A 27,388-nucleotide genomic window follows, 5' to 3' on the forward strand; every position below is an offset into this window, starting at 1 on the left:
TGCTCTCTGCTGGTTCAGCCCCTCATCTGTTGATTCTCCCTCTTTCCCCTTCTCTTTAAAAGCCCCTCCTCTGGGCCAGGTCCTGGGTCCTGTGGGCTGGAGGGCTTCTCGGTGGCAGGGCTTCCCTGAGTGACCTGTTGTTCTCAATTGCCCTCTGGTGACTGGACCCTCGAGGGTGATGGTGGCCTCTTGAGGGTCCAGTCACCAGAGGGTCCAGTCACCTCACCTCGGCTCTGAGAGCAGAGGCAGGCAGCCAGAAGGCGGGTCCCCTGGGGAAGCCCGGAAGGCATCTAAGGCCAGAGCAGGGCCCCCGCTGCCCCCTTGTGGGAGTCCTGGTGCCAGGTGTCCCTGCAGCGGTTGTGACTGTTCTTCCTGGGAGCCCCAAGCAGATCCCAGAGACGTGCAGAGGGGCCAGGCTGGCCCTGTTTTGCTGGCCTGCTCTGATGCTGCCCCATGTGGCCCCTCCATGTCTATGCTTTGGGTCCTACCTGGGCTCAGGAGGGGATGGGAGACAGGAGTTTGGGGCCAGGCAGGGAGCAGGGGCTGCCTGGGTCTGGGGAGTTGGCCCCTGAGCTGTGCACAGTGGAAACATGGGGAGGCTGAGGGGCTGAGCAGTGGGCTGGGCCTGGGAATGCCCGCTGGGTGCTTGGGGCTGAGGGGCTGGGCAGTAGGCTGGGCCTGGGAATGCCCGCTGGGGGCTTGGGAGGGGCTCCCCAGGCCTTTCTGGAGCTGGGTCTGGGCTGTGTACATGCTGTTCCTGTGTGTGAGTATGAGAGTACCCATGTGCCCGCTGGCCCTGTACAGAGCAGTGTGGAGGTGGGAGGTGCCCCTTTCTGCATGAGTCGTGGGGCCATCCTGAGGCCAACCTACTAGGGTGGTGGGGCTCTCCTGGAGCTTGTCCTCCCGCCAGTGGGTCCTGGAGCCCAGTCCCTCACTCCCTCACCATTCCCACTACCTGCCCGAGGCACCAGCCTCTTTCTCTGCCAGCCTGCTCCTCTCACCCTCCCCATTCCCTCCCAGCTGTAGCCACAGACGGCTCTCTCAGGGACAAACGGCCATGCCACTGCCCACTTGGAACTCTCCGGGGCACCCGAGTCTCTCAGAACCCACCCTGGGCTGTGCCTGCCTCGGCAGATCTGATTTCACCCCAGCGAGGCCTCCTGCACCACACACTCACACTCACATGTCACACTCACACCAGGTGGAAGGGCTCTCGGGGGTGCCAGGGACCCCTGAGGCTCGGGCAGGGGTTGCTCTTCCCTCCCCATGACCTGGCCCTTTCCCACATGCTGAGACCCTGAGGCTGGACAGACAGGCGCTGGACGGAAGCGTGGGGCTGCTTGGGGGAGCATGGAGTTTATTCGGGGGCAGGGACAGGTGGGCTCAGTAGCAGACGCCGTCCACCTCCGCCATGACCACAGACACATTGACGTGGGTGGGTTTACCCGCCAGGCGGTCGATGGTTTTCTGCATGAAGACCTGTGGCAGGGCCTCGTGGCCCACCATGCAGGAGAAGGTGTCGCCCTTGTTCCAGGCCTCGGCTGGCACGCGCAGCACGCTGGTCACGGCGAAGGTGGTGGCGTCCTGGCTGGGCTCTTGCCGGGATGTCCAAGTCAGGTACTTCTCTCGGGGCAGCTCCTGGGACCCCTGCAGCCAGCGAACCAGCACTTCCTTGGGGCTGAAGCCGCGTGCCAGGCACGTCAGTGTCACCAGCTCGTTCAGGGCCAGCTCCTCCGACGGCGGCGGCAGCAGGTGGACCTGGGGCCGGAAGGTGTTTCCTGGAGGGTAGAGAGCCAGGTCAGGGGGCTGGACGGGGGATGAGGGAGACCCTCTGCTCTGATGGCACCCCGGGCTGTGTCCTGGTTCCCCTCAGCCTGCCTCAGTTTCCCTCTATACTCGGCATGACCAACCCGAGCCCAGGATGGGGAGGGAGGAGGCAGCCCAGGAAGATGCTTTGCAAACTAGAGCACGAGCAGGGCCCCAAGCTGGGTTCGGGCCCACCTAGTTTTGCGATGGTGGCGGTCAGTGGGGTTTTGGCCTCGGGGTAGGCAGCAGTGCATGTGAAGGTCTCCCCATTGCTCCACGGCTTGGCACAGCCGGGCAGGACGCTGGACACGCTGTAGCAGCCACAGAGGTCACGCTCAGGTTTCCCCTGGACAGCCGTCTTCCCACTGGAGGACTTCCAGGTGAAGGTGACGCCCGAGGCATCGGTCAGGCCGGTCAGTGTGCATGTGAGGTTCGCTTCTAAACCCAGGAGCAGGTCCTCAAGGGCCGGCCGGTGCAGTGACAGTCGGGGCTTGCAGCACGAGCGACATGGGAGTGGGCAATCAGCTGCAGTGGAGAGAAGGCCTGAGCCGGCAGCACGCCCCTCCCCGTTGCCCCCGCCCTGCCCCTGCCTGTCCACTCTCCGTCCCCGGGGCTTTGTCTGCAGTCCACTCTGGTGTGAGGGAAGGGGCGGCCCCCTGTGGGGAACACGGGCCTAGGTGCTGTGTCAGGGCAGGGTAGGGTGGCCCTGGCCCGCTCCCCAGCCTGCCCTCTGACCTCCGCAGGGCACGATCACATCCTGGCTGTCGAACGTGTAGTGCTTCACGCTGCATTTCACAAACGTCGGGCACTGCGCGGCTGGCAGGATCAGTTGGCTGCTCATGGTGTACAGCCCCCCGGGGGCCGCCTGGCTGGCCGGGAAGTGTGTGGTGGTCCCGCTTTGGCTCCAGGTCACACTGAGCGGCTCCTGGGGGAAGAAGCTTCGGACCAGGCAGGCGACGACCACGTTTCCGTCTGTCTGCCCGCAGGCTGGGCTCAGCGGGAAGACCTGGGGCTTGGTCGGAGATTCTGGAACACAGGGTGCGCTGTGAGGGTGCAGCCCTCCTGCCGTGCCCCAGGAGCACAGGCTGTGCTGGCCTCTCCTCTACACTGGAGGAGCCTGGCACAGAGAGGCCCCGTGACAGCCCCGAGGTCACATAGCTCTGGCACCACAGGCCTGCTATGGGACCCAGTCGTCTGATCCCAGCGACATGGTTTCTGAACACGCTGCTCAGATAGGGACCTGACCCAGGCCGTCCCTGACACCAGCTGTGTTAAACAGGGTTCTGTCACATAGCGGCCGAGTCCTCCGAGCCCCCTGAGCCCCCGACCTCAGCGCCTGCTCTGGCTGGGGGACATGCCTTGCTCTGTCCCCTGCAGCTAGAGAGGATCTTGGTGGGGGCTGTGAGGAGGGGTCCTGGGCTCTGAGTGCTGCTTGGATGGGGTAGGGGGTGGGTGGCTCAGCTGTGACCCCACCTCCCTGTCCTCGGTCAGTCCAACACCCACCACTCCACGAACCCCACCCCAGGCCCCAGCAAGCCACAGTGAACCCCTGTTGTCTATGCGGTCTCAGGCCCAGAGGTCAAAACACTAAGCCATGCCCCTGACAGGCCCTCTAGGACAGGGCCTACTACACAGGGGAGCTTGGGGCCAGCTCATTCCAAATTTCCTCCAGGGCAGAGGGCCATGGAGAAGACAGAATCATGGTGCAACTGAGCTGCGTGGCCTTCAGAACCCCTGAGAACACAGACTGCCAAGCTGGGACTCTGCAGGTGGATTGACATTCAACCCACGGCCTCCTTCTCACATGAGCAACCACCTCAGCCCAGCCCATCCAGCCCAGCCCAGGTCAGCTCAGCTCATTCCAGCCCAGGTCAGTCCAGCCCAGCCCAGAGGCCAGCTCAGTACAGCTCAGCCTAGCCCAGTCCAGCCCAGCCCAGCCCAGCCCAGCCCAGCCCAGCCCAGCCCATTCCAGCCTAGTTCAGCTCAGGCAAGCTCAGCCCAGCCCAGGTCAGTCCAGCCCAGCCCAGAGGTCAGCTCAGTACAACTCAGCCTAGCCCAGCCCAGCCCAGCCCAGCTCAGCCCATTCCAGCCTAGTTCAGCTCAGCCCAGCCCAGGCAAGCTCAGCCCAGCCCAGCCCAGCCCAGCCCAGCCCAGCCCAGCCCAGCCCAGCTCAGCCCATTCCAGCCTAGTTCAGCCTAGCCCAGCACAGCTCAGCCCAGCCTAGTTCAGCTCAGCCCAGCTCAGCCTATTCCAGCCTAGCTCAGCCCAGCTTAGCCCAGCACAGCTCAGCCCAGCTCAGCCTATTCCAGCCTAGCTCAGCCCAGCCCAACCCAGCCCAGCTCAGCCCAGCCCAGTCCAGCCCAGCCCAGCTTAGCCCAGCTCAGCCCAGCCCAGCTCAGCTCAGCACAGCCCAGCCCAGCCCAGCCCAGCTCAGCTCAGCTCAGCTCAGCCCAGCTCAGCTCAGCCTAGTTCAGCCTAGCCCAGCCCAGCTCAGCTCAGCCCAGCCCAGCCTGACCATTCCAGCCTAGTTCAGCCCAGCCCAGCCCAGCCCAGCCCAGTCCAGTCCAGTCCAGTCCAGTCCAGCCCAGGCCAGCCCAGCCCAGCCCAGCCCAGCTCAGCCCAGCTCAGCCCAGCTCAGCCCATTCCAGCCTAGTTCAGCCCAGCCCAGCACAGCTCAGCCCAGCCTAGCCCATTCCAGCCTAGTTCAGCTCAGCCCAGCTCAGCCTATTCCAGCTTAGCTCAGCCCAGCCCAACCCAGCCCAGCTCAGCCCAGCCCAGTCCTGCCCAGACCAGCTTAGCCCAGCTCAGCCCAGCTTAGCCCAGCTCAGCCCAGCCCAGCCCAGCCCAGCCCAGCCCAGCTTAGCCCAGCTCAGCCCAGCTCAGCTCAGCTCAGCACAGCCCAGCCCAGCCCAGCCCAGCACAGCTCAGCTCAGCTCAGCCCAGCTCAGCTCAGCCTAGTTCAGCCTAGCCCAGCCCAGCTCAGCTCAGCCCAGCCCAGCCTGACCGTTCCAGCCTAGTTCAGCCCAGCCCAGTCCAGTCCAGTCCAGTCCAGCCCAGGCCAGCCCATCCCAGCCCATCCCAGCCCAGCCCAACCCAGCCCATCCCAGCCCAGCCCAGCCCAGCTCAGCCCAGCCCAGCTCAGCCCAGCTCAGCCCAGCTCAGCCCAGCTCAGCTCAGCTCATTCCAGCCTAGTTCGGCCTAGCTCAGCCCAGCTTAGCCCAGCCCAGCTCAGCCCAGGTCAGTCCAGCTCAGTCCAGCTCAGTCCAGTCTAGCCCAGTCTAGCCCAGCTGAAGTCAGCCCAGCTCAGCTCAGCTCAGCCCAGCCCAGCCCAGCCCAGCTCAGTTCAGCTCAGCTCAGCCCAGCTCAGGTCAGCCCAGCCCAGCCCAGCTCAGCCCAGCCCAGTCCAGTCCAGCCCAGCCCAGCCCAGCTCAGCCCAGCCCAGCCCAGCCCAGCTCAGCCCAGCTCAGCCCAGCCCAGCCCAGCCCAGCTCAGCTCAGCTCAGTCCAGCTCAGGTCAGCTCAGCTCAGCTCAGCTCAGCTCAGCTCAGCCCAGCCCAGCCCAGCCCAGCCCAGCCCAGCCCAGCTCAGTCCAGTCCAGCCCAGCCCAGCCCAGCCCAGCCCAGCCCAGCTCAGCCCAGTCCAGTCCAGCCCAGCCAAGCCCAGCCCAGCCCAGCCCAGCCCAGCCCAGCTCAGCTCAGCCCAGCTCTGGTCAGCCCAGCCCAGCCCAGCTCAGCCCAGCCCAGTCCAGTCCAGTCCAGCCCAGCCCAGCCCAGCTCAGCCCAGCCCAGCCCAGCCCAGCCCAGCTCAGCTCAGCTCAGCTCAGTCCAGCTCAGGTCAGCTCAGCTCAGCTCAGCTCATCTCAGCCCAGCCCAGCCCAGCTCAGCTCAGTCCAGTCCAGCCCAGTCCAGACCAGCCCAGCCCAGCTCATCTCAGCCCAGTCCAGTCCAGCCCAGCCCAGCCCAGCTCAGCCCAGCCCAGCCCAGCCCAGCCCAGCCCAGCTCAGCCCAGCCCAGCCCAGCTCAGCTCAGCTCAGCCCAGCTCAGCCCAGCTCAGCCCAGCCCAGCCCAGACCAGCTCAGCTCAGCTCAGCTCAGTCCAGCCCAGCTCAGCTCAGCTCAGTCCAGCCCAGTCTAGCCCAGCTCAGCTCAGCTCAGCCCAGCCCAGCCCAGCCCAGCCCGGGTCAGCCCAGGGCAGCTCAGCCCAGCTCAGCCCAGCTCAGCTCAGCCCAGTTCAGGCCAGCCGAGCCCAGCTCAGCTCAGCCCATTTCAGCCCAGCCCAGCCCAGCTCAGCCCAGCTCAGCCCAGCCCAGCTCAGCCCAGCCCAGCCCAGCCCAGCCCAGCTCAGCCCAGCCCAGTTCAGCCCAGCTCAGCCCAGCCCAGGGCAGCCCAGCTCAGCCCAGCCCAGGGCAGCCCAGCTCAGCCCAGCTTAGGGCAGCCCAGCTCAGCCCAGCCCAGGGCAGCCCAGCTCAGTGCAGCCCAGCTCAGCCCAGCTCAGCCCAGCCCAGCTCAGCCCAGCTCAGCCTAGCCCAGCCCAGCCCAGGGCAGCCCAGCCCAGCTCAGCCCAGCTCAGCCCAGCCCAGCCCATGGCAGCACAGGGCAGCCCAGCCCAGCTCAGTGCAGCCCAGCTCAGCCCAGCCCAGCCCAGCCCAGCCCAGCCCAGGTCAACCCACAGCTCAGGGCAGCCCCCATGGACCTGCGTTAGCTGGCCCCAGGTCATCTGCTCTTCTTCTCTGACTTGGCTCAGCCTAGGCCTCAGCTCGGCCCCGACAGCTTTTCACCTTGCATCCCAGGAAGGGCCGGGTCATCCCAGTGTAGGCCTGGCCAGCCTGGCTGGGCCCCAGTGCCAGGTCCTTCCTGCCCGTGGTTCTGGGGTCTCTGCGGTGGCCTCTTTCCTCCTTCCCTCTGGTCTTGGTGCCTGCTGTCCATCTTTTGCTCCCAGAAGGGTCTAGGACTAGTTTGGCTGGACGCCTCAATGTTCAGAGGATGCGGAGGCCTGGAGAACTCTGAGCCCCACCTGCCGAGGCTGCTGGAGGGTCCGCAGGGCTGAGTGGGCGGCCTGCAGCGTTCGGGCGCCATGGCTGCAGGTCCGCCCTCACAGGGGTCTGGCTGCCTGCCAAGAGGGGCTGTTGTGGAAAGGGAGCTCAGACTCGGCCCAGACCCTGCCTCGATGGCCCTCTGTCCTCAGCAGACCCCTGCTCTGCCGCTCTGGCCATGTCCACCGATTCGGCTGGATGCTGGGGGCTGGCGGGGAGGGCTGGCATGCCTGTGTGTCTGGCCTACAGACGAGGTCAGTCGCCCACTTCCTGCCTCGGCAGACACGGCCGCGCACCTCCACGTCATGTCTGGTCTGTGGTCTGGCTGTGGTGGGGCCAGGTGTGTGTGGCCAGGGCTCTGTGACCCCACCGGCCGGGAGCTTCGTGGTTCCACAGGGCTGGTGTGGGGGCCAAGAAGCAGGGAAGCAGAAACTGACACAGAGGTTCAGAGACCCCAAGACAGAGACGAGAAGGAGAGACACAGGGCCAGAGAGGGTCCCCAGGGTCCGCAGGGGAAGGGTGCCTGTGAGTGGGCCCCTGGTGAGAGAGAACTTGGGGCCACAGGGTGGGCGTCAGCCTGGGGAGAGTGAGTTTCGTGCCGCTGGGCTGGAGCCACTCCAGCCTGGCCCCTTGGCCTGCCCCATGGGCTGCTGGGGGCCCCAGACTGCAGCCCAGACTGGGGGTGTGGAGAGTGCCCTATCTTCTAGCCTGTAGCCCTGCAGCTCAGGGTGGCCAAGTGCCTGCTGGACCCCCAAGTGCCGCCCACCCCCTATGCCCAGGTGGTGCTCCTACTGCAGGTCTGTGTTGGAGAGATCCCAGGGGCAATGCTGGCCTGCATTCACGGGAGGCCAGCTCTTCCTGGGGGCTCAGTGGCACCGGCAATTGGGAGGCCGGGGCGCTTTTCAGAGGAGCCACTGCAGTGGGAATGGAAGAGGCCTGGCTGTCATGCTCTGGGGTGAAATCCAGGGAGTGACTGTGAGGCCAGGCCAGGGCAGGTGGGGGCAGAGGAGGAGGCGGGTAGCCTGGGGCTGCCCCAGGGTCCTGGGAAGACACCCTGGCGGGTCAAGGAGGCTCCAGAGCTTTTGTTATTAAGCTTGGGATGGCCACAGCCCTCGACAGGGGGACGCTGCCACCGCGTCTTAGTCATTTCTGGCTGCAATAACAGAAATACCAGAGACTGGGTGGGTTCATCAATACACACTCATTTCTTACAGTTCTCAAGCTGGAAGCTCAAGGTCAGGATGGCAGCAGGGTCAAGGTCCAGTGAGGGCCGCTTCCGGGTTCACAGACCCCCATCTCCTTGCTGCATCCTCATGAGGCGGAAAGAGAGCAGGGCTGCTCTCTGGGGTCCCTTTTCTTCAGGGTCTCTAGTGAGATTAGGGAATGAACTTCATTTTTGAGGGCTCTCCCCTCAGGCCCTAACCACCCCCCCAAGGCCCCACCTCTGCACACTCTCACCATGGGATTAGGGCCGTCATACATGAGTTTCAGGAAGACACAGACGTTCAGCCCACCGCCCCACATGCTGCTGCCTCTCCCACCCCTGTGTCTCCTAGTCTGTCTCCAGCCGGGACACTCATGCTGGGATCTACCCCCTTCGTCATCCAGGACGCCCTCATCTCAAAATCCTTACCTTGACTGTATCTAAAGGCCCTTTTAACAGATAACACCACACCCAAGGGCCCCAGGGGTTAGGATGTGTCTACATCTTTTGGGGCCATCGCTGTACTCACTGGTGGGTTAACGGGAGAATAAAGAGGGGGACGAGGGCATCCTCCTAGTCCCGGAAGGCCAGGCCACGTGGAAGGCAGGGGCACTGTTCCCAGCTGGGTGTGGATCCAGGCCTCGCCCCTCCCCACAGGCCCCCCTATGTCTCCTCTATGTGGGTGCCCATCTCGCCTCCCTCTCAGGCCTTCCAGGAGGTGGAATTCTCCGTGTGTGAGGCTGTCTGGCACACAGCGGGGCAGTGAGCCAACCCCTTGTTGTCCTTGTTCTGGGTTCCATGGGGTCTCATGACCCCTAGGGTGTAGGGCAAAGAAGTCACTGGGCTCTGCCTCCCGGAGGGCACCCAGTCCAGGGACCTTGGCCTTGGAGGGTCGGCCTGTTGTAGGAGAGCTGGGTTTGCTGGACCTTGGCTGGTGCTGGGGTGGACTGGGGGCCTGGCTTCCTGAGGCCGTGTGTGTGTTGGTGTGAGCGTGTCCCAGCATGTGAGCGTGTGTTTGTGGCTGCACGACTTGTGTGTGTGAGTGCACGCATGTGAGTGTGAGAGCTTGAGTCTGTGTGTGAGCCTGTGTGTTTCTGCCTGTGGGAGTGTGTGCCTGTGTGTGTCTGTGAATGATCGAGTGTGTGAGGAGCGCTGGGCAGTGGCTGTGGCCTTGGCCATGCCCTGCCACGCCCCTCCTCCGATGTTGCTTGGACCCAGTGGCCTCGGCGCTACCCAGTTTGGCGTTTTCCACCCCACAGGGAGCTGTCGCTCCTCACCCTCTCCCCCATGCCTGGCTGCTCTGAGGTCCCCGAGGAGAACAGGGTGGGGGACCCACATGCCACCGTCAGACCCCGGCAGGCTTGCTTCATTCCACTTTGTGCCAGGCTCCGTGTGACGTGGGTCTCCTGGCACAGAGCGAGGCTCTCCCTGTGGGGCCCTCACTGTCAGCGGACTCTCCTGCATTGGGTGATTTTGCCAACTGGCCCTAAAAGGTGGTCTTAGCAATTCAGGTGCCCTCAGTCAGGGCCCACAAGTACCCCCACCCACTCCATCCTCCAACCCCCTTCATCCGCTCCTTACTTTCACTTTTCTTCTTTTTTGTTTTGAGACAGAGTCTCACTTCTTGCCCAGGCTGGAGTTCAATGGCACCATCTCAGCTCACTGCAACCTCTGCCTCCCAGGTTCAAGCGATTCTCCCGCCTCAGCCTCCTGAATAGCTGGGACTACAGGCACCCGCCACCACGCCCGGCTACTTTTTGTCTATCTAGTAGAGATGGGTTTCATCATGTTGGTCAGGCTGGTCTCAAACTCCTGACCTGATGATCCGCCTGCCTCAGCCTCCCGAAGTGCTGGGATTACAGGTGTGAGCTCCTTGCCCTCTGGCTCCCCCTCCAGTCCTCAGGGGTCCTACCTCCCACCAGCACTCCAGGGCCACAGACACCTCCCAAAGAGCACTTGGAGACCTGGGGTTTGTAAAAAGGAACTTTACTAAGAAACCCAGAGGGAAAGAAATAGGATTGCTGAAGCCAGAGGCTGGGTGAAGTCACAGGGTGGGGTCACAGGGCGGGGTCAGCAGCTGCTGTCCCTGCAGGAAACCCCTTCTCTGGCAGTGGGAGCCCCTCTACCCACCCCAGGGGCCTGAAGCCCCAAACAGTCTTGCGGCCTGGCCTCAGAGGGCTTGCCGGTGCCTTTACTCTGCAGGGATGGGGGCTGTGGACAGATGGCAGGAGGGGCGGGTGGGTGAAGGGAAAGGGCCTGGGCAAGGCCTGGGGGACTGGGAGGCCAGGTACTTGGGCACTTGGGCCTCGGGGCTGGAATGGTCAGACCAAGTCTGACCGGAGTGAGGCCGTGGGCTGGCCTGGGTGGGACACGGACCCAACTGTGTCCTGGGCTGGGCGCTAGGCACTGGGTCCTCCTTGTGTTTTGGTGATTGCACGGTCAGAATGGGACGGACTGTGAGACCCAGGGGCCTGGATAAGCTCAGAGCAGCCGTGGTCACCCCTGCCTTGATGACTCTGTGGAAGGGACGGATGCTATTCTGACGCAGGGGCTGCGACTGGCGGTCTCATCGGTGCTTTAACCTTGTGGTTGGGCTCGGGGTCACCGGCCGTCAGCCCACGGTGGTGTCCTTGTGCCCCTGGAGGGGCTCGTCTGCTTCCCTTTTCCCACCTGGGGCAGGGCGCAGCCGAGGGGGGCTCCAGCACCAGCAGGGAAAGAGCCGGGCCTGGAGGAGTGCGAGGGCCCGCGGCCTAGGCGTGAGGCTGGAGGATGTTGGTGTAGTTGTGGGAGGGCCGGGGCCTCCCCTGCCTCGGGGCTGAGAGGAACCGCTGGGCCTGAGGGGAGGGCTGGGTCAGGGCGCTCTGCCCGCTCTGCCCAGCCCCCCGCCCCGCCCGGCCCCTGGAGGTGGGTGCCCACCATCAGGAGCGTGAGGATGGCGCTGTAGCTCACGCTGAGCAGGAAGAGTGCGGCAAAGATACAGAGGCCAGTCCACGTCCATGGTGCCTCGCCCTCGGCCTCCTCCACACACACGTCCAGCTCAGGGGGTCCCGGCCAGTCAGCCCTCCCGGCTCCGCAGTGGCAGCGGGGGCGGGGGACAGAGCCCCTTGTTGCTCTCGCCAGGCCCTGCTGCTGTCTGCAGTGGCAGAGCACCCTGTCCGGGGCCCTCTGGGACTGTGCAGAGCCTCTGGCCAGCCCTGAGGTGGGGACCCGGGTCCCGAGTCAGTCCCCAGCCCAGGGCCAGGCTGACGACTCCTGACATCCCTGGCCCCGCCCTGGCCCCAGGGTGACCCAGCATTTTCCCTTTGCTCCTTAAGGCTTCCCTCCTGACCTCTGATGGCTCCCACTCTGCCTCTCCAGACCCTATCCCCTCCCCAGAGAGGGACCCGGCCCCTTGGCACACGAGTGGCTGCCCCACTCTGGGCCCTCAGAAGGGTGTGTGAGCTGTGTGGTCTGGCTCCTAGGACCTGGGAATCACTTCGAGGGTGCTCTGAGGGGATGGCCTGGTGTGGACTATGAGCCCCGGCCCAGCCTAGTCCCTCTGTCTCCTCCTGCCCTGGGCCTGGGTCCCCTCCACTCCCTTCCCCAATGCCCTGAGCTGCCTGCTAGTCTCAGGTCACCAGCAGGCGTGGGTCCGGTGTTGGGGGCTCACACCCCCTCTTTCTGCTGCTGCTGGCCTGGAGCTGGGTGTGGCTGGGCTGGGGCTCCTGCTGGTGTGCGGGGACTGTGTCTTCAGACACGGGGGCTTTGGACCCGTGGGGTGCCTGGTGCCTGCGTTTCTGCGTGGATTTGGTGGGTGCTGTGTCCTTGGTGTGCAGCTGTGAGTGACAGGGGTAGTGTCTGGATCTGGGGTGTCAGATGCCCACCTGGGGGTTGAGGCCTGGGAGGGGCATGTAGCCTCCTCTGGGCTTCTGGTGTGGGCAAGAAGGGAGTGGGATGGAGGCCACGTCCTGTGGGAACATGTGTCCTGTGTTTGGCTGTGGGGTGCAGCTGACAGGGTGACAGTGGGGGTTGGACTGGAGGACGCCAAGCCATGTGGGGGCCTCTCCGTTTCTGTCTGGAACCCAGCAACCCAGGTATCCCTCAGAGGAAGGACTTGGGAGGAGCCTGGCTAGTGTGCAAGGTGGAGCGTGGGCCAGGCGTGAGCATGTGTGGGTACCCATGGCACCCTGGGGATGGTGCATGGCGCTGTATTGTTGCCGTGTGCTTGGCACGTGCACAGCTCTGTGCCTGGGGTGAGGCGTTCGAGGGTATGACCAGGTGTGTGAGGCTCCTAGTTCCCTGGGGGCAGATTCAGGGTGGACTGAGGCGGGGCCTGGTGCTGACCTGAGCCTGGTGTGCCCATGGGGCAGGGTGGCAAAGGCTGTGGGGTGTGGGTGGGTTCAGCCCCACTAGCCCCAGGTGGGACGGGGTAAAGAGGTGAATGCCAGTGGCACAGACTTGGGAAGGGCTGTCTGTCTGGGGAGGGTTGTGTGTGTGTGTCTGGGGAGGACTGTCTGGGGAGGGTTGTCTGGGGTCCTACGTGTCTGTGTGGGGGTTTCACTTGGGCTGTTTCTCCACTTGGAGGGGCCTGTGTGCCCAGCTACACCTGGGGGTGCAGGGGCTCCTGTCCAGGGGTGTAGAACCCAAGGCCCCAGGAGAGAGGGCTGTGGGGGCTGGACTTCCTTGTCCCCTTCCCTGTGGACCTCCCCTGGAACTTTGGACTCTGGAGAGGGTGGACCCAGAGTGGGGGCAGAGAGTGCCCGGGGCATCTGTGATGAGCGCCTGGGGCATCTGTGATGAGGGCCTGAGGATGTGCTGTTTGACAAATACCCCTGACACAAAGGCAGATGGCTGACTGGCGCCTCGGCCTTGTCACCTCCTCCCATCCCCCTCCTGGGTGGCCCATTCCTCTGTGCCAAGAGGCCCTTGCCCACCGCCCTCCCGCTCCCAAGAACAGGTGCACCCAGGGCTCTCAGCACACACTGTTTATTGGGGGTGGCTTCCTGGGGTCGTGGCAACAGTGGACAGAAGGTCTGGCCAGCCCTCCCCACCGCACCGCTGGACGGAGCCCTGGGAGGGAGGGAGGCAGGAGGGCGTCATTTACCGAGATTTACAGACACCGCTTTCTCGACGGTCTGTGAGTCTTTCACTGCCTCGTGGATCGCACGGCAGATGAACTCGTTTTTCTGCTCCCATTCGGCCCTGGTCACCTCCAGGCGGCTGAAGACGAAGAAGCCGGAGCCCTTGGTCCTGTAGGGCGGTGTGGTGCTGTGCCGGGAGGGCGGGAGCGCCACCCCGTTGTGCAGCCACTGCACCGAGATGTCCATGGGCAAGAAGTTCTGGATCAGGCAGGCGAGGGTGCGCTTGTCCTGGTTCCCCAGCTCCTCTGGCGTTGCAAACACGTGGACTTCCGGGGCAGCGCGCGGGCCTGGGGCCAGATGTGGGGTCAGCGCTGGCTCCGCTCCCTCCCTCCCCGGCCCGGGCCTGCCTGCAGCTCACCGCTCATCTTGGTCACGGACCGCACGAGGGCCCTGGGCAGGTGGGGGTGGGTCACCCTGCAGTGGTAGGTCTCCCCCTCGATCCAGTCTCTGGTGCCCACTGGCAGGGTGGATGTGACGGTGACCGTGCCATTGCGCTGCCTCTGCTGCTTTGAGGTTATGTGGGGCACAGGCTTCTTACTGGCGCGGGACCAGGTCAGGTTCACCGTCCCCTGGGTGGGTGCCAGGTCCACCACCAGACAGGTGATCGTGGGGGATTTGCTGACGAACAGGTCCAAGGGGCTGGGCCGGCTCAAGTAGGCGCTTACCCCTCTCGGGTTGGAATCTGTGTCACACGGAGGGCTATGTGAGGCCTGCCCGCCCCTCTTCCCTGGCCCCTGTGGTGACCGCCAGGGCAGGTGGGAACGCACCTGCACACTTCTTGGCACTTTCCTCAAAGGTCTCGCCTCCATAGTCCACCAGGCAGGTGTAGGTGTGGTCGGACAGCCAGCGCCTCTGGGTGAGGATGAGCTCGCTCTGCCTGGAGGCCAGCTTGCCCTCCAGCACGGGAGCGGAGACGGTCCAGTTCACGTCCACGACCTGCCCGTCCTGCAGCCACGTGATGTTGACGTCGCCTGGGGTGTACCCGGAAATGAGGCACAGGAGCTGGACGGTCGGGGGGAAGTGCCCGCTGCCGTCGCAGGAGGACTGAAGGATCTTCACAGTGGGTGTCTCGAAGTCCCTGGAGCAGACTGCGGCGGGGCTGGAGGTCATGGGCACTGCCGGCCTCCCGAGCTCTGTGTGTCGGGCTCTTGCCCCCACGTCCTGGCCAGGTCCCCAAGCATGCTGGGTGTTCCCAGCATTGGAGTCCTCCCCCGCTTCGCCCCCTGCCTGCTCTGCCAGCCCTCAGCCTGGCACTCCAGGGAAGTCTCTCCTGCTCCGAACCTGTGGTCTTTGAGCTTGGCCCGCTCTTACCTCTGAAAGTTTTTTCGACCGGGTCCGGGGATGATGGAGTATGTGCCACCCTGCAGGTGAACGCCTCCTTCTTCCATGCACCCGAGACGGTCAGCTGGCTGGTGGTGGTGTAGTGGCCAGAGGCCATGGGGGTGGTGGCTGGGAGGGTCACAACGATCCCTTTGAGGGAGGTTGTGTCCCAGGTCACGGTCACCGGCGTGGGGAAGTATCCTGTGGCCAGGCAGCCCACGGTCACGGAGGTTTCGTTCTTAACTTCTTTGCAGCAGGGGATCAAGGGGAAGACGGATGGGTGCTGTGTGGAGGCTGTGAGGACAGAACCTGGTTGGTGCCAGCCTTGGGCCAGCCCATTGGGCTGGGGGAGTCCTTGCGGGGGAGGTGGGGACGCTGGGGCAGCCCAGGGGTCCAGATGGCCAGGCTCAATCGGGGCCTTTCCCCACCCTGTGCTTCCCCACAAGCTCCAGGCCCAGGGCACCTCCCAGGGTCCCTCTTTCCCTATGAAGCTATTGCTCAGCCACTGTCCTCAGGCTGGGCTCAGGAAGGTGGGGGTGCCCCAGGATGACGCCAGCCTCCACCCCAAGTGCTGAAGCCTGGGTACTGGGGAGCAGAGGCACTGGGCCACGTCCCTAGGCTGAAGCCCGGGACCCAGAGCCCTTTCCCTTCAAAATCTCACTGGGCTCACGATGGGTGGTCTGCCTGGCCTCCAACCCTGGTCCCCACTCCCCGAGGCTGTAGGCTCAGCTTCTCAGGCTCCTGAGTGCTGAACCGAGTTTAGCCCACCCCAGCCCATCCCAGCCCAGTTCAGCTGGACCCAGTTGAGCCCAGCCGAGCCAAACCCAGCCCAGCCTAGTATAGCTGAACTCAGCCTGGCCCAGCCCAGCCCAGTATAGCTGAACTCAGCCTGGCCCAACCCAGCCCAGTTTAGCTGAACTCAGCCTGGCCCAGCCCAGCCCAGTTTAGCTGAACTCAGCCTGGCCCAGCCCAGCCCAGTTTAGCTGAACTCAGCCTGGCCCAGCCCAGCCCAGTTTAGCTGAACTCAGCCTGGCCCAGCCCAGCCCAGTTTAGCTGAACTCAGCCTGGCCCAGCCCAGCCCAGTTTAGCTGAACTCAGCCTGGCCCAGCCCAGCCCAGCCCAGTTTAGCTGAACTCCATCACAGCAGCCCTCGCCTGGCCTGCCAGACACCCACATGCTGTGCCCCCACTGGCCTCTAGGGGAAGGTGGGATGATTTGCCCTGATGCCCCAGGTGGTCCCTCCACAACAGCTCCTTGGCCTGGACAGAGCTGTCTGCACGGTGAGGCCCTCGCTCCTGGCCTGGAGCCCCAGATTCCCAGCCCATCCTGCCCCTGGAGCTGCATTTAGCCTGGTCTGCTCTAGGTACCCGCCGAAATCAGTGTCCAGCCCCACTCTGCCCACTGGGACAGCCAAGGTCAGCAGAGACCGGCCCACCTGGGGGGTCACCCTCTGAGGTCCACTCTAGGCCAGCCTGGTCCAGGTCAGCTCCGCCCAGCCCAACCTAGGCCAGCTGAACCCAGGTTAGGTCAGGTTAGGTTAGCACAGCCAGGCCCGGCCCAACCCAACTCAATCCAACCCAACCTAGCTCAGCCTGTTCAGGCTAGCCTAGTCCAGCCCAGCCCAGCCAGGTTCAATTCTGTCAGTCCAGCCTCGCCAGCCCAGCTGAACCCAGTTTAGCTCAGCTCCACCCAGCTCAGCTCACCTTAGCCTGGCCCAGCCCATATTAGCCCAGCTGAACCTAGGTTAGCCCAGCCCAGCCCACTCGGCAGGTCCAGTTCAGCCCAGATCAGCTCATCCCAGCCAAACCCAGTTTAGGTCACCCCAGCTCAACTCAGTTCAACAATCCAAGCCCAGCTCAGTCGTTTCTAACCCTGTCCTCTCAGGTCCCTCAGCCAGCCTAGCTCAACCCGATTTAGCTCAGGTCCCTCCCCAGCTCAACCCCATTTAGCTCAGCCCAGCTTAGCCCAACCAGCTAAGCTTGCTCAGGTCAGGTCTTCCAATCACAGCTCAGGCCAGGCCAGCTCAGTCTGGTTTGGCCTTATTCAGCCCAGCTGAACTGAGTTTAGCCCACCCCAGCTCATCCCAGCCCAGTTCAGCTGGACCCAGTTGAGCCCAGCCGAGCCCAGCCCAGCCCAGTATAGCTGAACTCAGCCTGGCCCAGCCCAGCCCAGTATAGCTGAACTCAGCCTGGCCCAGCCCAGCCCAGTTTAGCTGAACTCAGCCTGGCCCAGCCCAGCCCAGTTTAGCTGAACTCAGCCTGGCCCAGCCCAGCCCAGTTTAGCTGAACTCAGCCTGGCCCAGCCCAGCCCAGTATAGCTGAACTCAGCCTGGCCCAGCCCAGCCCAGTTTAGCTGAACTCAGCCTGGCCCAGCCCAGCCCAGCCCAGTTTAGCTGAACTCAGCCTAGCCTGGCCCAGCCCAGCCCAGCCCAGTTTAGCTGAACTCAGCCTAGCATGGCCCAGCCCAGCCCAGCCCAGTTTAGCTGAACTCAGCCTGGCCCAGCCCAGGCCAGTTTAGCTGAACTCAGCCTAGCGTGGCCCAGCCCAACCCAGTTTAGCTGAACTCAGCCTGGCCCAGCCCAGCCCAGTTTAGCTGAACTCAGTCTAGCCCAGCCAAGCCCAGCCCAGCCCATCCCAGTTTAGCTGAACTCAGCCTAGCCCAGCCTGGCCTGGCCCAGCCCAGCCCAGCCCAGCCCAGCTCAGCTGAACTCAGCCTGGCCCAGCCCAGCCCAGCCCAGTCCAGCCCAGTCCAGCCCAGCTCAGCTGAACTCAGCCTAGCCTGGCCCAGCCCAGCCCAGCCCAGCCCAGTTTAGCTGAACTGAGCCTAGCCTGGCCTGGCCCAGCCCAGCCAAGCCCAGCCCAGCCAAGCCCAGCCCAGCCCAGTTTAGCTGAACTCAGCCTGGCCCAGCCCAGCCCAGTTTAGCTGAACTCAGCCTGGCCCAGCCCAGCCCAGTTTAGCTGAACCCAGCCTGGCCCAGCCCAGCCCAGCCCAGCCCAGTTTAGCTGAACTCAGCCTGGCCCAGCCCAGCCCAGCCCAGTTTAGCTGAACTGAGCCTAGCCTGGCCCGGCCCGGCCCGGCCCGGCCCGGCCCATCCCAGCCCAGCCCAGTTTAGCTGAACTCAGCCTAGCCTGGCCCAGCCCAGCCCAGCCCAGCCCAGCCCAGTTTAGCTGAACTCAGCCTGGCCCGGCCCAGCCCAGTTTAGCTGAACTCAGCCTGGCCCAGCCTGGCCCAGCACAGCCCAGCCCAGCCCAGCCCAGCCCAGTATAGCTGAACTCAGCCTGGCCCAGCCCAGCCCAGTTTAGTTGAACTCAGCCCAGCCCAGCCCAGTTTAGCTGAACTTAGCCCAGCCCATCCCGGCCCGGCCGGGCCCAGCTCAGCTCAGCCCAGCCCAGCTCAGACCAGCCCAGTTTAGCTGAACTCAGCCTGGCCCAGCCCAGCCCAGCCCAGCCCAGCCCAGCCCAGTTTAGCTGAACTCAGCCTAACCTGGCCTGACCCAGCCCAGCCCAGCCCAGTATAGCTGAACTCAGCCTAGCCCAGCCCAGCCCAGTTTGGTTGAACTCAGCCCAGCCCAGCGCAGTTTAGTTGAACTCAGCCCAGCCCAGCCCAGTTTAGCTGAACTCAGCCCAGCCCAGCCCAGTTTAGCTGAACTCAGCCCAGCCCCTCCCAGCCCGGCCGGGCCCAGCTCAGCTCAGCCCAGCCCAGCTCAGACCAGCCCAGTTTAGCTGAACTCAGCCCAGCCTGGCCCGGCCCAGCTCAGCTCAGCCCAGCCCAGTGTGATCCAGCTCGGGCCTGGCGAGGCCAGTTCAGCTCAACTCCACCCAACTCAGCTCAGCAGGCCCAGCCCAACCAAACCCAATTCAGGCCAGGGCAGGCCAGGCCAGCCCAGCCCAGTTCAGTTAACCTTGACCTGACCCAGCCCAGCCCACATTAGCACATCTCAGTTGACCCCAGTTTAGCCCAGCCCAGCCCAACCTAGGCCCCTGAACCCGAGTTAGGTTAGGTTAGCACAGCCCAGCCCAGCCCAGCCCAGCCCAGCCCAGCCCAGCCCAGCCCGGTTCAGTTCTGGTCAGTTCAGCCTCGCCCAGCTCAGGTGAACCTAGTTTAGCTCAGCTCAGCCCAGCTCAGTTCACCTTAGCCTGGCCCAGCCCATATTAGCACAGCTGAACCTAGGTTAGCCCAGCCCAGATCAGCTCATTCCAGCTAAACACAATTTACATCACCCCAGCTCAACTCAGTTCAATAATCTAAGCCCAGCTCAGTTCAGCTTCTAACCCTGTCCATCTCAGGTCCCTCACCCAGGCTAGCTCAACCCAATTTAGCTCAGCCCAGCTTAGTCAGCCCAACCAGCTAAGCTTGCTCAGGTCAGGTCTTCCAATCACAGCTCAGGCCAGGCCAGCTCAGCTCAACTCCATCCACCTCAGCCCAGTTGGCCCAGCCCAACCAAACCCAATTCAGGCCAGGTCAGCCCAGCTCACATAAACTCAGTTGAGTCCAGCCCAGTTTAACATTAGCACGTTTCAGCTAAACCCAGGTTAGGTTAAGTTAGGTTAGGTTAGCCCAGCTTAGCCCAGTCCAACCTAGCTCAGCCTGCTCAGGCTAGCCTAGTCCAGCCCAGCCCAGCCAGGTTCAGTTCTGTCAGTCCAGCCTCGCCAGCCCAGCTGAACCCAGTTTAGCTCAGCTCCACCCAGCTCAGCTCACTTTAGCCTGGCCCAGCCCATATTAGCCCAGCTGAACCTAGGTTAGCCCAGCCCAGCCCACTCGGCAGGCCCAGTTCAGCCCAGATCAGCTCATCCCAGCCAAACCCAGTTTAGGTCACCCCAGCTCAACTCAGTTCAACAGTCCAAGCCCAGCTCAGTCCAGCTTCTAACCCTGTCCTCTCAGGTCCCTCAGCCAGCCTAGCTCAACCCGATTTAGTTCAGGTCCCTCCCCAGCTCAACCCCATTTAGCTCAGCCCAGCTTAGCCCAACCAGCTAAGCTTGCTCAGGTCAGGTCTTCCAATCACAGCTCAGGCCAGGCCAGCTCAGTCTGGTTTGGCCTTATTCAGCCCAGCTGAACCGAGTTTAGCCCACCCCAGCCCAGTTCAGCTGGACCCAGTTGAGCCCAGCCTAGCTCAGCCCAGTTTAGCTGAACTCGGCCTAGCCCAGCCCAGCCCACATTAGCATGTCTCAGCTGAACCCAGTTGAGCCCAGCCCAGCCCAACCTAGGCCCGCTGAACCCAAGTTCGGTTAGGTTAGGTTAGCCCAGCCCAGCCCAGATCGGCTCATCCCAGCTAAACTCAATTTATATCATCCCAGTTCAGTTCAGTTCAATAATCTAAGCCCAGCTCAGTCCAGCTTCTAACCCTGTCCATCTCAGGTCCCTCACCCAGCCTAACCCTCCCCAGCTCAACCCAATTTAGCTCAGCCCAGTTTAGCCCAACCAGCTAAGCTTGCTCAGGTCAGTCCTGCTCAGCTCAGCAGATAATGTCCCAGCTTGGCCTAGCTCCTCCCCGAGAGTCCGAGAGCATGCATTTTATCCTGAGTGGAGAGAGCTAGCTCACCCCTACTCCTGCGTCGGCCCAGCTTATTTCAACCAAGCGCAGTCACGTCCAGGTCAGCCTAATTCAGCTCAATGCCATCCTGGACCTCCCAGTGCAGGCCACCTCAGCTCAGCTTGGCCTGACTTTGCCCTGCCCCCAACTAAGTCCCGCTCAGACCAGGTCACTCCAACTTAGGGCTTAGGATAACCCAGCTCAAGCCTGGCTCCGATGAGGCTAGCTCATTTCACTCTACCCAGCTCACCCTAACTCAGCCCACTCAGATCGGCTAAACCCGCCTGGCCTGGCCCGGCCCAGCTGAACCCAATTCAGGCCAGCCCAGATTATCCTGGCTCAGGACAGCCCAGCTTAGCCAGCCTGTCCTCTAAAGGGTCAGGGCAGTGCTCGCTTCAGCTCAGCCTGTTTGGGCTGCTCAGTCCACTCTGCTCCGCCAAGGCCTCGTCAGTCTGTCCAGCTGGCCTGGCCCACATCGGCCCAGAAGATATGGGCTGAAGCCAGCCAGTGGCACAGTGCAGATCACTGCTGCCGCCTCCCACCCTCCCTCCTGGCTCTGGGGTGTGTCCCTGTCCTGGGGGTGCAGGCAGTCTGCGCTCAGCCAGCCCTGCCCAGCGTGGGGCCTCTGACCTTCCCGTCTTGGGCCCAGCCCTGTCCCAGTCTATTCCCAGCCCCTTGCTTTCTCCTGGTTGCCGTTAGGCTGTTTCTAGCTTTCCTGTGTTTCTGTGCAGGGAAGGGGCACCTGCCGTCCATGCAGTGGCCAGGAAGCTTGGTCTGTGCTGTGAGGGCAGTCCAGAGCCCCTGCCCTGTCAGGGGCCCAGGCAGCCCGTCCCTCACTTGGCCAGCCCCTTGGTCGGGGTTCCCACCTGAAGTGCTGGGTCGTCCGCCTGGTGCCTGTGGCTGGTGTGGCCCATCCGGCTCCCTGTCGGGTCCCTGGATGGCTCCCAGATGATCGGTAACCATAGTCGTTATTTTTATGCCAGGCAGCAGAGCCTGGACACGGGAAGCTCTGCCTCAGTGCTTTCAGCTAAAAATGGGGTGGGAACCCCCGGGGGCCTGGGCCGCCCTGGAAATTCCCTTTTCTCTTTGTTCTTGGGAACTTGATTGAGCAACAGCGGCGGCTCAGGTGAGGCTCAGTGACTACGCACGTGCGCCCGAGTGCTAGGCGAGGCCCTCTCCTCTCCGCAGCCCGACCGGGGGCCCCTGCCCAGCTCCTGGACACTCACTGTTGCTGCATGTGTGGGCTTGGTGGTGCCAGTCAGCAAACTCGGGGTCCCGCTGCCTGGGAAAGGGAGAGGGCACTGGGCGTCGTCCCTCTGTCCCTGGAAACCTTGTGAAGACAGGGTGGGAGCTTTTTTGTGCAGGGCAATGAGGTACACCGAGGTGAACGGGCCCTTGGGACTGCTTGCCCAAGATGTGTGTGCAGGGCCTCCTGATGTCCCCAACCCTCGTTCCCATGCCCTGCTTGGAGCTGGCGCCCTGTGTGGTGGCCTTACCTTGTACTCACTCCCAGGTCACTGTTCTGCAGCTGGAGGTCCCCAGCTAGGCTGTTCCTCCAGGCCGGGGCCTGGAAGCCTGGCCGGGCTGGCAGGGAGCTGTGCAGAGGTGGCTGGTGGCTCTGTAGAGTCCGTGTCGCTGCTGGAGGCTGGGGACGCTGTGCCCCATATATGCTGTGGGAAGGTGTGGGCACATGGAGTAGGCTGGCTTGGGCTCGGTGGCCTTCCAGGAGGCACCCACGGCATCCATCCCTCGTTGCAGCCAGTGCTGTGCCCTGAGTGAGATGATTTCCTTCGCACTGTTGGCCTGCCTGTCCCCAGAGGCCAGCATGCCTGGGGAGGCCAGCTCGCCTGACCACCTGGGAGGGGTGGGGTGTGTAGAATCTTTGGTGAGCAAGACACCAGACCCCGCCCCGGGTACCCACCTCTGGGACCAAGGTTGCCCAGGGCTGGTGGTCCTGTGCAGGGGTGGAGGGAGAGGAGTGTCAGGCCTGGCGCCCTCAGGGGGCTGTTGAGCACATGGGGAAGACCTAGAGAGGACCGCTGGCCGCCAGGAGGGCTAGGATTGAGGCTCGGGGAGACCAGGCCAGGGGTGACTATCCTCCCTCCCAGGCTGTCCAAGGCCCCCATGCCCCGCTCTTGGCCCTGCCTGGGGCCATGTGGGAGGCCGAGGGGAACATGTTGAGTTCCCTGGAAGGGCCCAGGATTCTGAGAGAAACCACAGCAGGGCTGGCAAGCCTCCTGCCCACTCTGGTCCCCAGTGAGGCTGTGTGCACAGTGTGGGTGTGGCTGGGGCTCCACCTGCCCCCATCTACCAGCTCACTTCCCCCAGCTGGGCCTCAGTGCCAGGCCTGCTCTCTCCTGTTTTTTCCAATGCTCCCAGCTGTGCTGGGCTGCCGGGGCCGGGCAGGGTGGGCCCCCAGGAAGAAGGACGGGTCACCTGCTGCTTGTGTAAGCCTAGGTTCCAGCTGGGGCTCTATCTCTGGCGTCTGCCACTCTTGGGATCCCCTGGCTGTTCCTCTCCTGCCCGGTGTGTGCCCACCTCAGCCCAACAGGCACAGTGTCCCCAGACCCTCCTGCCCTCTTCTGGCCACCCGAGTTGGCCCAGGCCTTGAGCAGGGCCTGGTGTGTCCAGCTGCCCCTTTCCCCCAGTGATGGGGGCTAGACTTGTGTGAGAACGGGCCGTGTCTTAGCTCTACACACCTGTGCGTGTCCATGTGTGCCTGTGTCTGGGGGTAGGGGGAGAGTCTGCCCTCCTACCCCAGGCCTGGAATGGCCCTGCCAGGGAGGACGGAGGCAGCGCACGTGAGGACATTGCAGCTTTAGTGTCTGTGTGTGGCTGGTGGGCTGGTGGGGGCGGAAGTCTTGGGCTCCCTGTCTCCATCCAGCTGCTCCCGGGGGGTCGCACTCCTGAGGGCGCAGAGCAGCCCAGGGAGTCAGGAGGCTGTCGGGATGCTGGAGGCAAGTGCTGGCAGGATGGTGGTGATTGGCCAGGCATGTGTCCAGGTGGGCTTTGAGCCGGGGCAGTGAAACACCCCCCAACTTTTTTAAGTTTAAAAGTCAGATTTATTTAAGTAGTTTATGTTTAGTATAATCCATTCTGCTACATGTGAGTTTCAACAAATGCACAGGCATGCAACCACCACCATGATCCAGGTGAACAGTTGTAAGAATATGTAGAATCTCTCCGGAAATTCCCCAAGGCCCCTTTGCAATCAACACCTCCCTGATTGCTAGGAATCCATTGATCTGCTTTCTGTCAAAAGGCTCAGACTTCATCATTAAAACGATCTACTACAGAAATATTATAAGCATATAAAATACATAAAACCAAGTTTTAAAAAGCGAGTTTTTTTTTGTTTTTTTTTGAGACCGAGTCTTGCTCTGTCACCAGGCTGGGGTGCAGTGGCACACCTCCTCCTCCTGGGTTCAAGGGGTTCCCCTGCCTCGGCCTCCTGAGTAGCTGGGACTGCAGGTTTGTACCACCACACCTGGCAATTTTCTGTATTTTAGTAGAGATGGGGTTTCACTATGTTGGCCAGGCTGGTCTTAAACTCCTGACCTCTTGATCTGCCTACCTTGGCCTCCCAAAGTGTTGAGATTACAGGTGTGAGCCACCATGCCCACCCATAAAGTGAGATTTTAAAAAAAGTTTAGTATACAAACAAAATGAAGGTGCCTTCACATTTTACTACAGATGTGCAGATATTTTTCCTGGTGCACAGAGATAAGGTAGAATTAAGTTAGAATAAATGTGTTCTAAAACTGACCTCCTGAAGAACTAGTCTTAGCCATTTCTTTGCAGAGTATGTGAACCAAGATTAGGGGTTTGGTCTTTGGTGTTTTTTAGCACTGTGTCAAGGATCAGATAGAAAATACAAATGAAGGGGCCCCATTCTGAGGCCGGGCCGCACTGTCAGGGCATGTGGGGTGAGCAGGGGCCAACCCAGCTGAGGCTGAGGCTGCTCTGCGGAGGGTGGGGCTGCAGGTGCCTCTTGGACCCTTTGTTCAGGACTTGTGTGGCCGGGCAGCAGCCTTCAGACCCTCCCTGGCAGACCAGTGCCCGGTGCCCACAACCCTCTGTTGGGTTGTCAGGCCCTTGCTCCCAGTGTGGGGTGCCACTTCTCCTGCTCCAGAGTTCCCTGGGACCAGCTGGCTCCTTGTCCTTAGTTTTGGCCCAAATGCAAGCCCCTAGTCTCCTGCAAGTAACTTCCATTCCCCAGGGCTTGGCAGTCCCCACTGCTGCCTGTTCCTTCCCAGGGCTTCTGGCCCATCCTGGGCCTCCTGCCAGTCCTGATGCTGATGCCTCTCTGCCCACCTAGTTTGTGGCCCCTGCCTCCAGCTTTGTGTCTGCATCCCGTGGTTGATGATCTCCTGAGTGTCTGCCATTCTGAAGTGCAGTGTGAAGTCTCATCAATCTCACTTGAATGCCTAAGCACCTCTTCAGAAACCAGGGAGTCATTCAGTTCTCCATCTTTTCTACGACCATGTTTTCTGAAGGTTTCTTGGCAATTTCTTGGCAATTTGCAAGACAGGATTTTTTTGGTTGCTAATTTCCAATTAGCTTTAAACTTGCCACGATTTCCCAGGGCAGCTTGTCTATTGAGGATGCTTATTACATTCTTCCTGATTTCCATGTGGTCAAATTCAATAGTTATTTACCCCTGGCTTGGATTTTGGAGGCCAGAGAACTCTATTAGCAGCTATGTCCGTGCTGTGGCTGCTGTAACAAAATATCACAAATGTGGTTTAAAACAACAAAATGCAAATCAAAACCACATTGAGATACCATCTCATATCAGTTAGAATGGCAATTATTAAAAAATCTGGAGACAACAGATGCTGGAGAGAATGTGGAGAAATAGTAACGCTTTTACACTGTTGGGAGTGTAAATTAGTTCAACCATTGTGGAAGGCAGTGTGACGAATCCTCAAGGATCTACAAATAGAAATACCATTTGACCCAGCAATCCCATTAGATTATACCCATAGTATATACCCAAAGGATTATAAATCATTCTATTATAAAGACATGTGCACACCTATGTTTATCGTGGCACTGTTCACAATAGCAAAGACTTGGAACCAACCCAAATGCCCATCGAAGATAGACTGGATAAAGAAAATGTGGTACATATACAGCATGGAATACTAAGCAGCCATAAAAAGGATGAATTCATGTTCTTTGCAGGGACATGGATCAATCTGGAAACCATCATTCTCAGCAAATTAACATAAGAACAGAAAACCAAACACCGCATGTTCTCATTCATAAGTGGGTGTTGAACAGTGAGAACACATGGACACAGGGAGGGGAGCATCACACACTGGAGTCTGTTGTGAGGGGGGGGGCCTAGGGGAGGGATAGCAGGGGGTGGGGGATTGGGGAGGGATAACATTCGGAGAAATACCTAATGTAGGTGACGGGGGGATGGATGCAGCAAACCGCGATAGTATGTGTATACCTATGTAACAATCCTGCACGTTCTGCACATGTACCCCAGAACTTAAACCCCCCCAAACAACAAAATTTTTTCAAAGTTCTGGAAGTCAGGAATCTGAGATCAAGATGTTGGAGATGAAGGTGTTGGTGGCTGTGCTCTCTCTGAAGGAGGACCCTCTGTCTCTTCCAGCTTCCTGTGGTGAAATGGTTTGGTTATGCAGCCCTCCAAATTTCATGTTGGGATGTGATTCCCAGTGTTGGAGGTGGGGCCTGGTGGGAGGTGATTAGATCATAGGGCTGGATCCCTCATGAATGGGTCAGCACCATCCCTCAGGTGATGAGTGAGTTCTCGCTCAGTTAGTCCATGTGACAGCTGGTTGTTTAAAAGGCTGGGACCTGCCACTTGTCTTCTCTTGCTCCCTCCTGCTATGTGACATGCCTGCTCCCCGTTCACCTTCTGCCGTGATTGTAATCTCCCTGAGGCCTCGCCAGAAGCAGATGCCAGGGCCACATTTTCTGCATGGCCTGCAGAACTCTGGGGTAATAAACTCTCCCTTCCTCCCTTCTTTTCTCCCTTCCCTGCTCTTCCCTGCCCTTCCCTCCTGCTCTTCCCTTCTACCCTGCCTCACCCTTCCCTTCTTGTCTTTTCTTGTTTTTTCAAGACGAGGTCTCACTGTGTTGCCCAGTGTGGTCTCATACTTCTGAGCTCAAGTGAACCTCCTGCCTTGACCTCCCAAAATGCTAGGATTACAGGTATGAACCACAGTGCCCAGCCTAAACCTCTTTTCCTCATCAATTACTAGCCTCCTGTATTTTTTTTTTTTCTGGTAACACAGACTAACACAGGAAATTGGTATTGAGGAGTGGAATGTTGCCATAAAGATACCTGAAAACGTGGAAGCAGCTTTGAAATTAGGTAATGGGCAGCGAGGTTAGAAGAATTTGGAGGACTCAGAAGAAGACAAGAAGATGAGGGAAAGTCTGGAATTTCTTAGAGACTGATTAAATGGTTGTTACCAAAATGCAGATAGAAATGTGGACTGTAAAAGCTGATGAAATCTCAGATGGAAACGAGGAACAGATTGGGAATTGGAGTAAAGGTCACCCTTGTTAAATTCTAAGAAACAACCGGGCTGCACTGTGTTCATGTCCTAGGGATCTGCAGAAGTTTGACCTCAAGTGTGATGACGTAGGCCAGGCATGGTGGCTAATACCTGCAATCCCAGCACTTTGGGAGGCCAAGGTGGGTGGATCACCCTGGGTTGGGAGTTCGAGACAAGCCTGACCCACATGAAGAAACCCATCTCTACTAAAAATACAAAATTAGCTGGGCATGGTGGCACACGCCTGTAATCCCAGCTACTCCGGAGGCTGAGGCAGGAGAGTCACATGAACCTGGAAGGTGGAGGTTGTGGTTAGCTGTGATGGCACCATTGCACTCCAGCCTGGGCAACGAGAGCAAAACTCCGTCTCACCACCACCACCACCACCACCACCACCAACAACAACAACGACAACAACAACAAATGATGACTTACCGTATCTGGTGGAAGACATTTCTAAGCAGACATTTCTAAGGTGTGACCTGGTTGCTTCAACAGTCTATGATAAGATATGGGAGCAAAGAAATGACTTAAAGTTGGAACTTACATTTAAAAGGTGTAAACTTAAAAATAAAATTCTAAGACAAGGGGATTCCAAAGAAACCTGAAAAAACCAGTTCAGGTCATGACAGGAAGGGGAGGGGTTGGAGGTCCCTCACCAAACCCTCTCCCTGGGAGTTTAGGCTCAGTCGACCGGTATTAACATTTAAAACAGAGCACTTAAGATTGACAAACCAGACTCTGTCGCAATAAGATATCAAATTCCAACCTGACTCTGGTATAGCATCACATGATAGGTAGTAGGCGTGGAAGGAAATTATTTTATCCCAGAATAT

General features: G+C 60.9%; 2 gene segments (V, D, J or C); both read right to left on the minus strand.

Moving 5' to 3' along the window:
- Positions 1-10,728: 10,728 nt before the first annotated feature.
- On the minus strand, positions 10,729-12,221 carry LOC141583430 (immunoglobulin heavy constant epsilon-like). The segment is given in 3 exon segments: positions 10,729-10,874; positions 10,957-11,234; positions 12,197-12,221. Coding segments are annotated over 3 exon segments (387 nt in total).
- Positions 12,222-12,973: 752 nt separating this feature from the next.
- On the minus strand, positions 12,974-20,973 carry LOC141583431 (immunoglobulin heavy constant epsilon-like). The segment is given in 5 exon segments: positions 12,974-13,447; positions 13,519-13,842; positions 13,928-14,248; positions 14,472-14,985; positions 20,848-20,973. Coding segments are annotated over 5 exon segments (1,617 nt in total).
- Between the last annotated feature and the right edge of the window lie 6,415 nt (positions 20,974-27,388).

Source organism: Saimiri boliviensis, chromosome 2, assembly GCF_048565385.1.
Source record: "Saimiri boliviensis isolate mSaiBol1 chromosome 2, mSaiBol1.pri, whole genome shotgun sequence".
Classification (NCBI taxonomy): Eukaryota; Metazoa; Chordata; class Mammalia; order Primates; family Cebidae; genus Saimiri; species Saimiri boliviensis.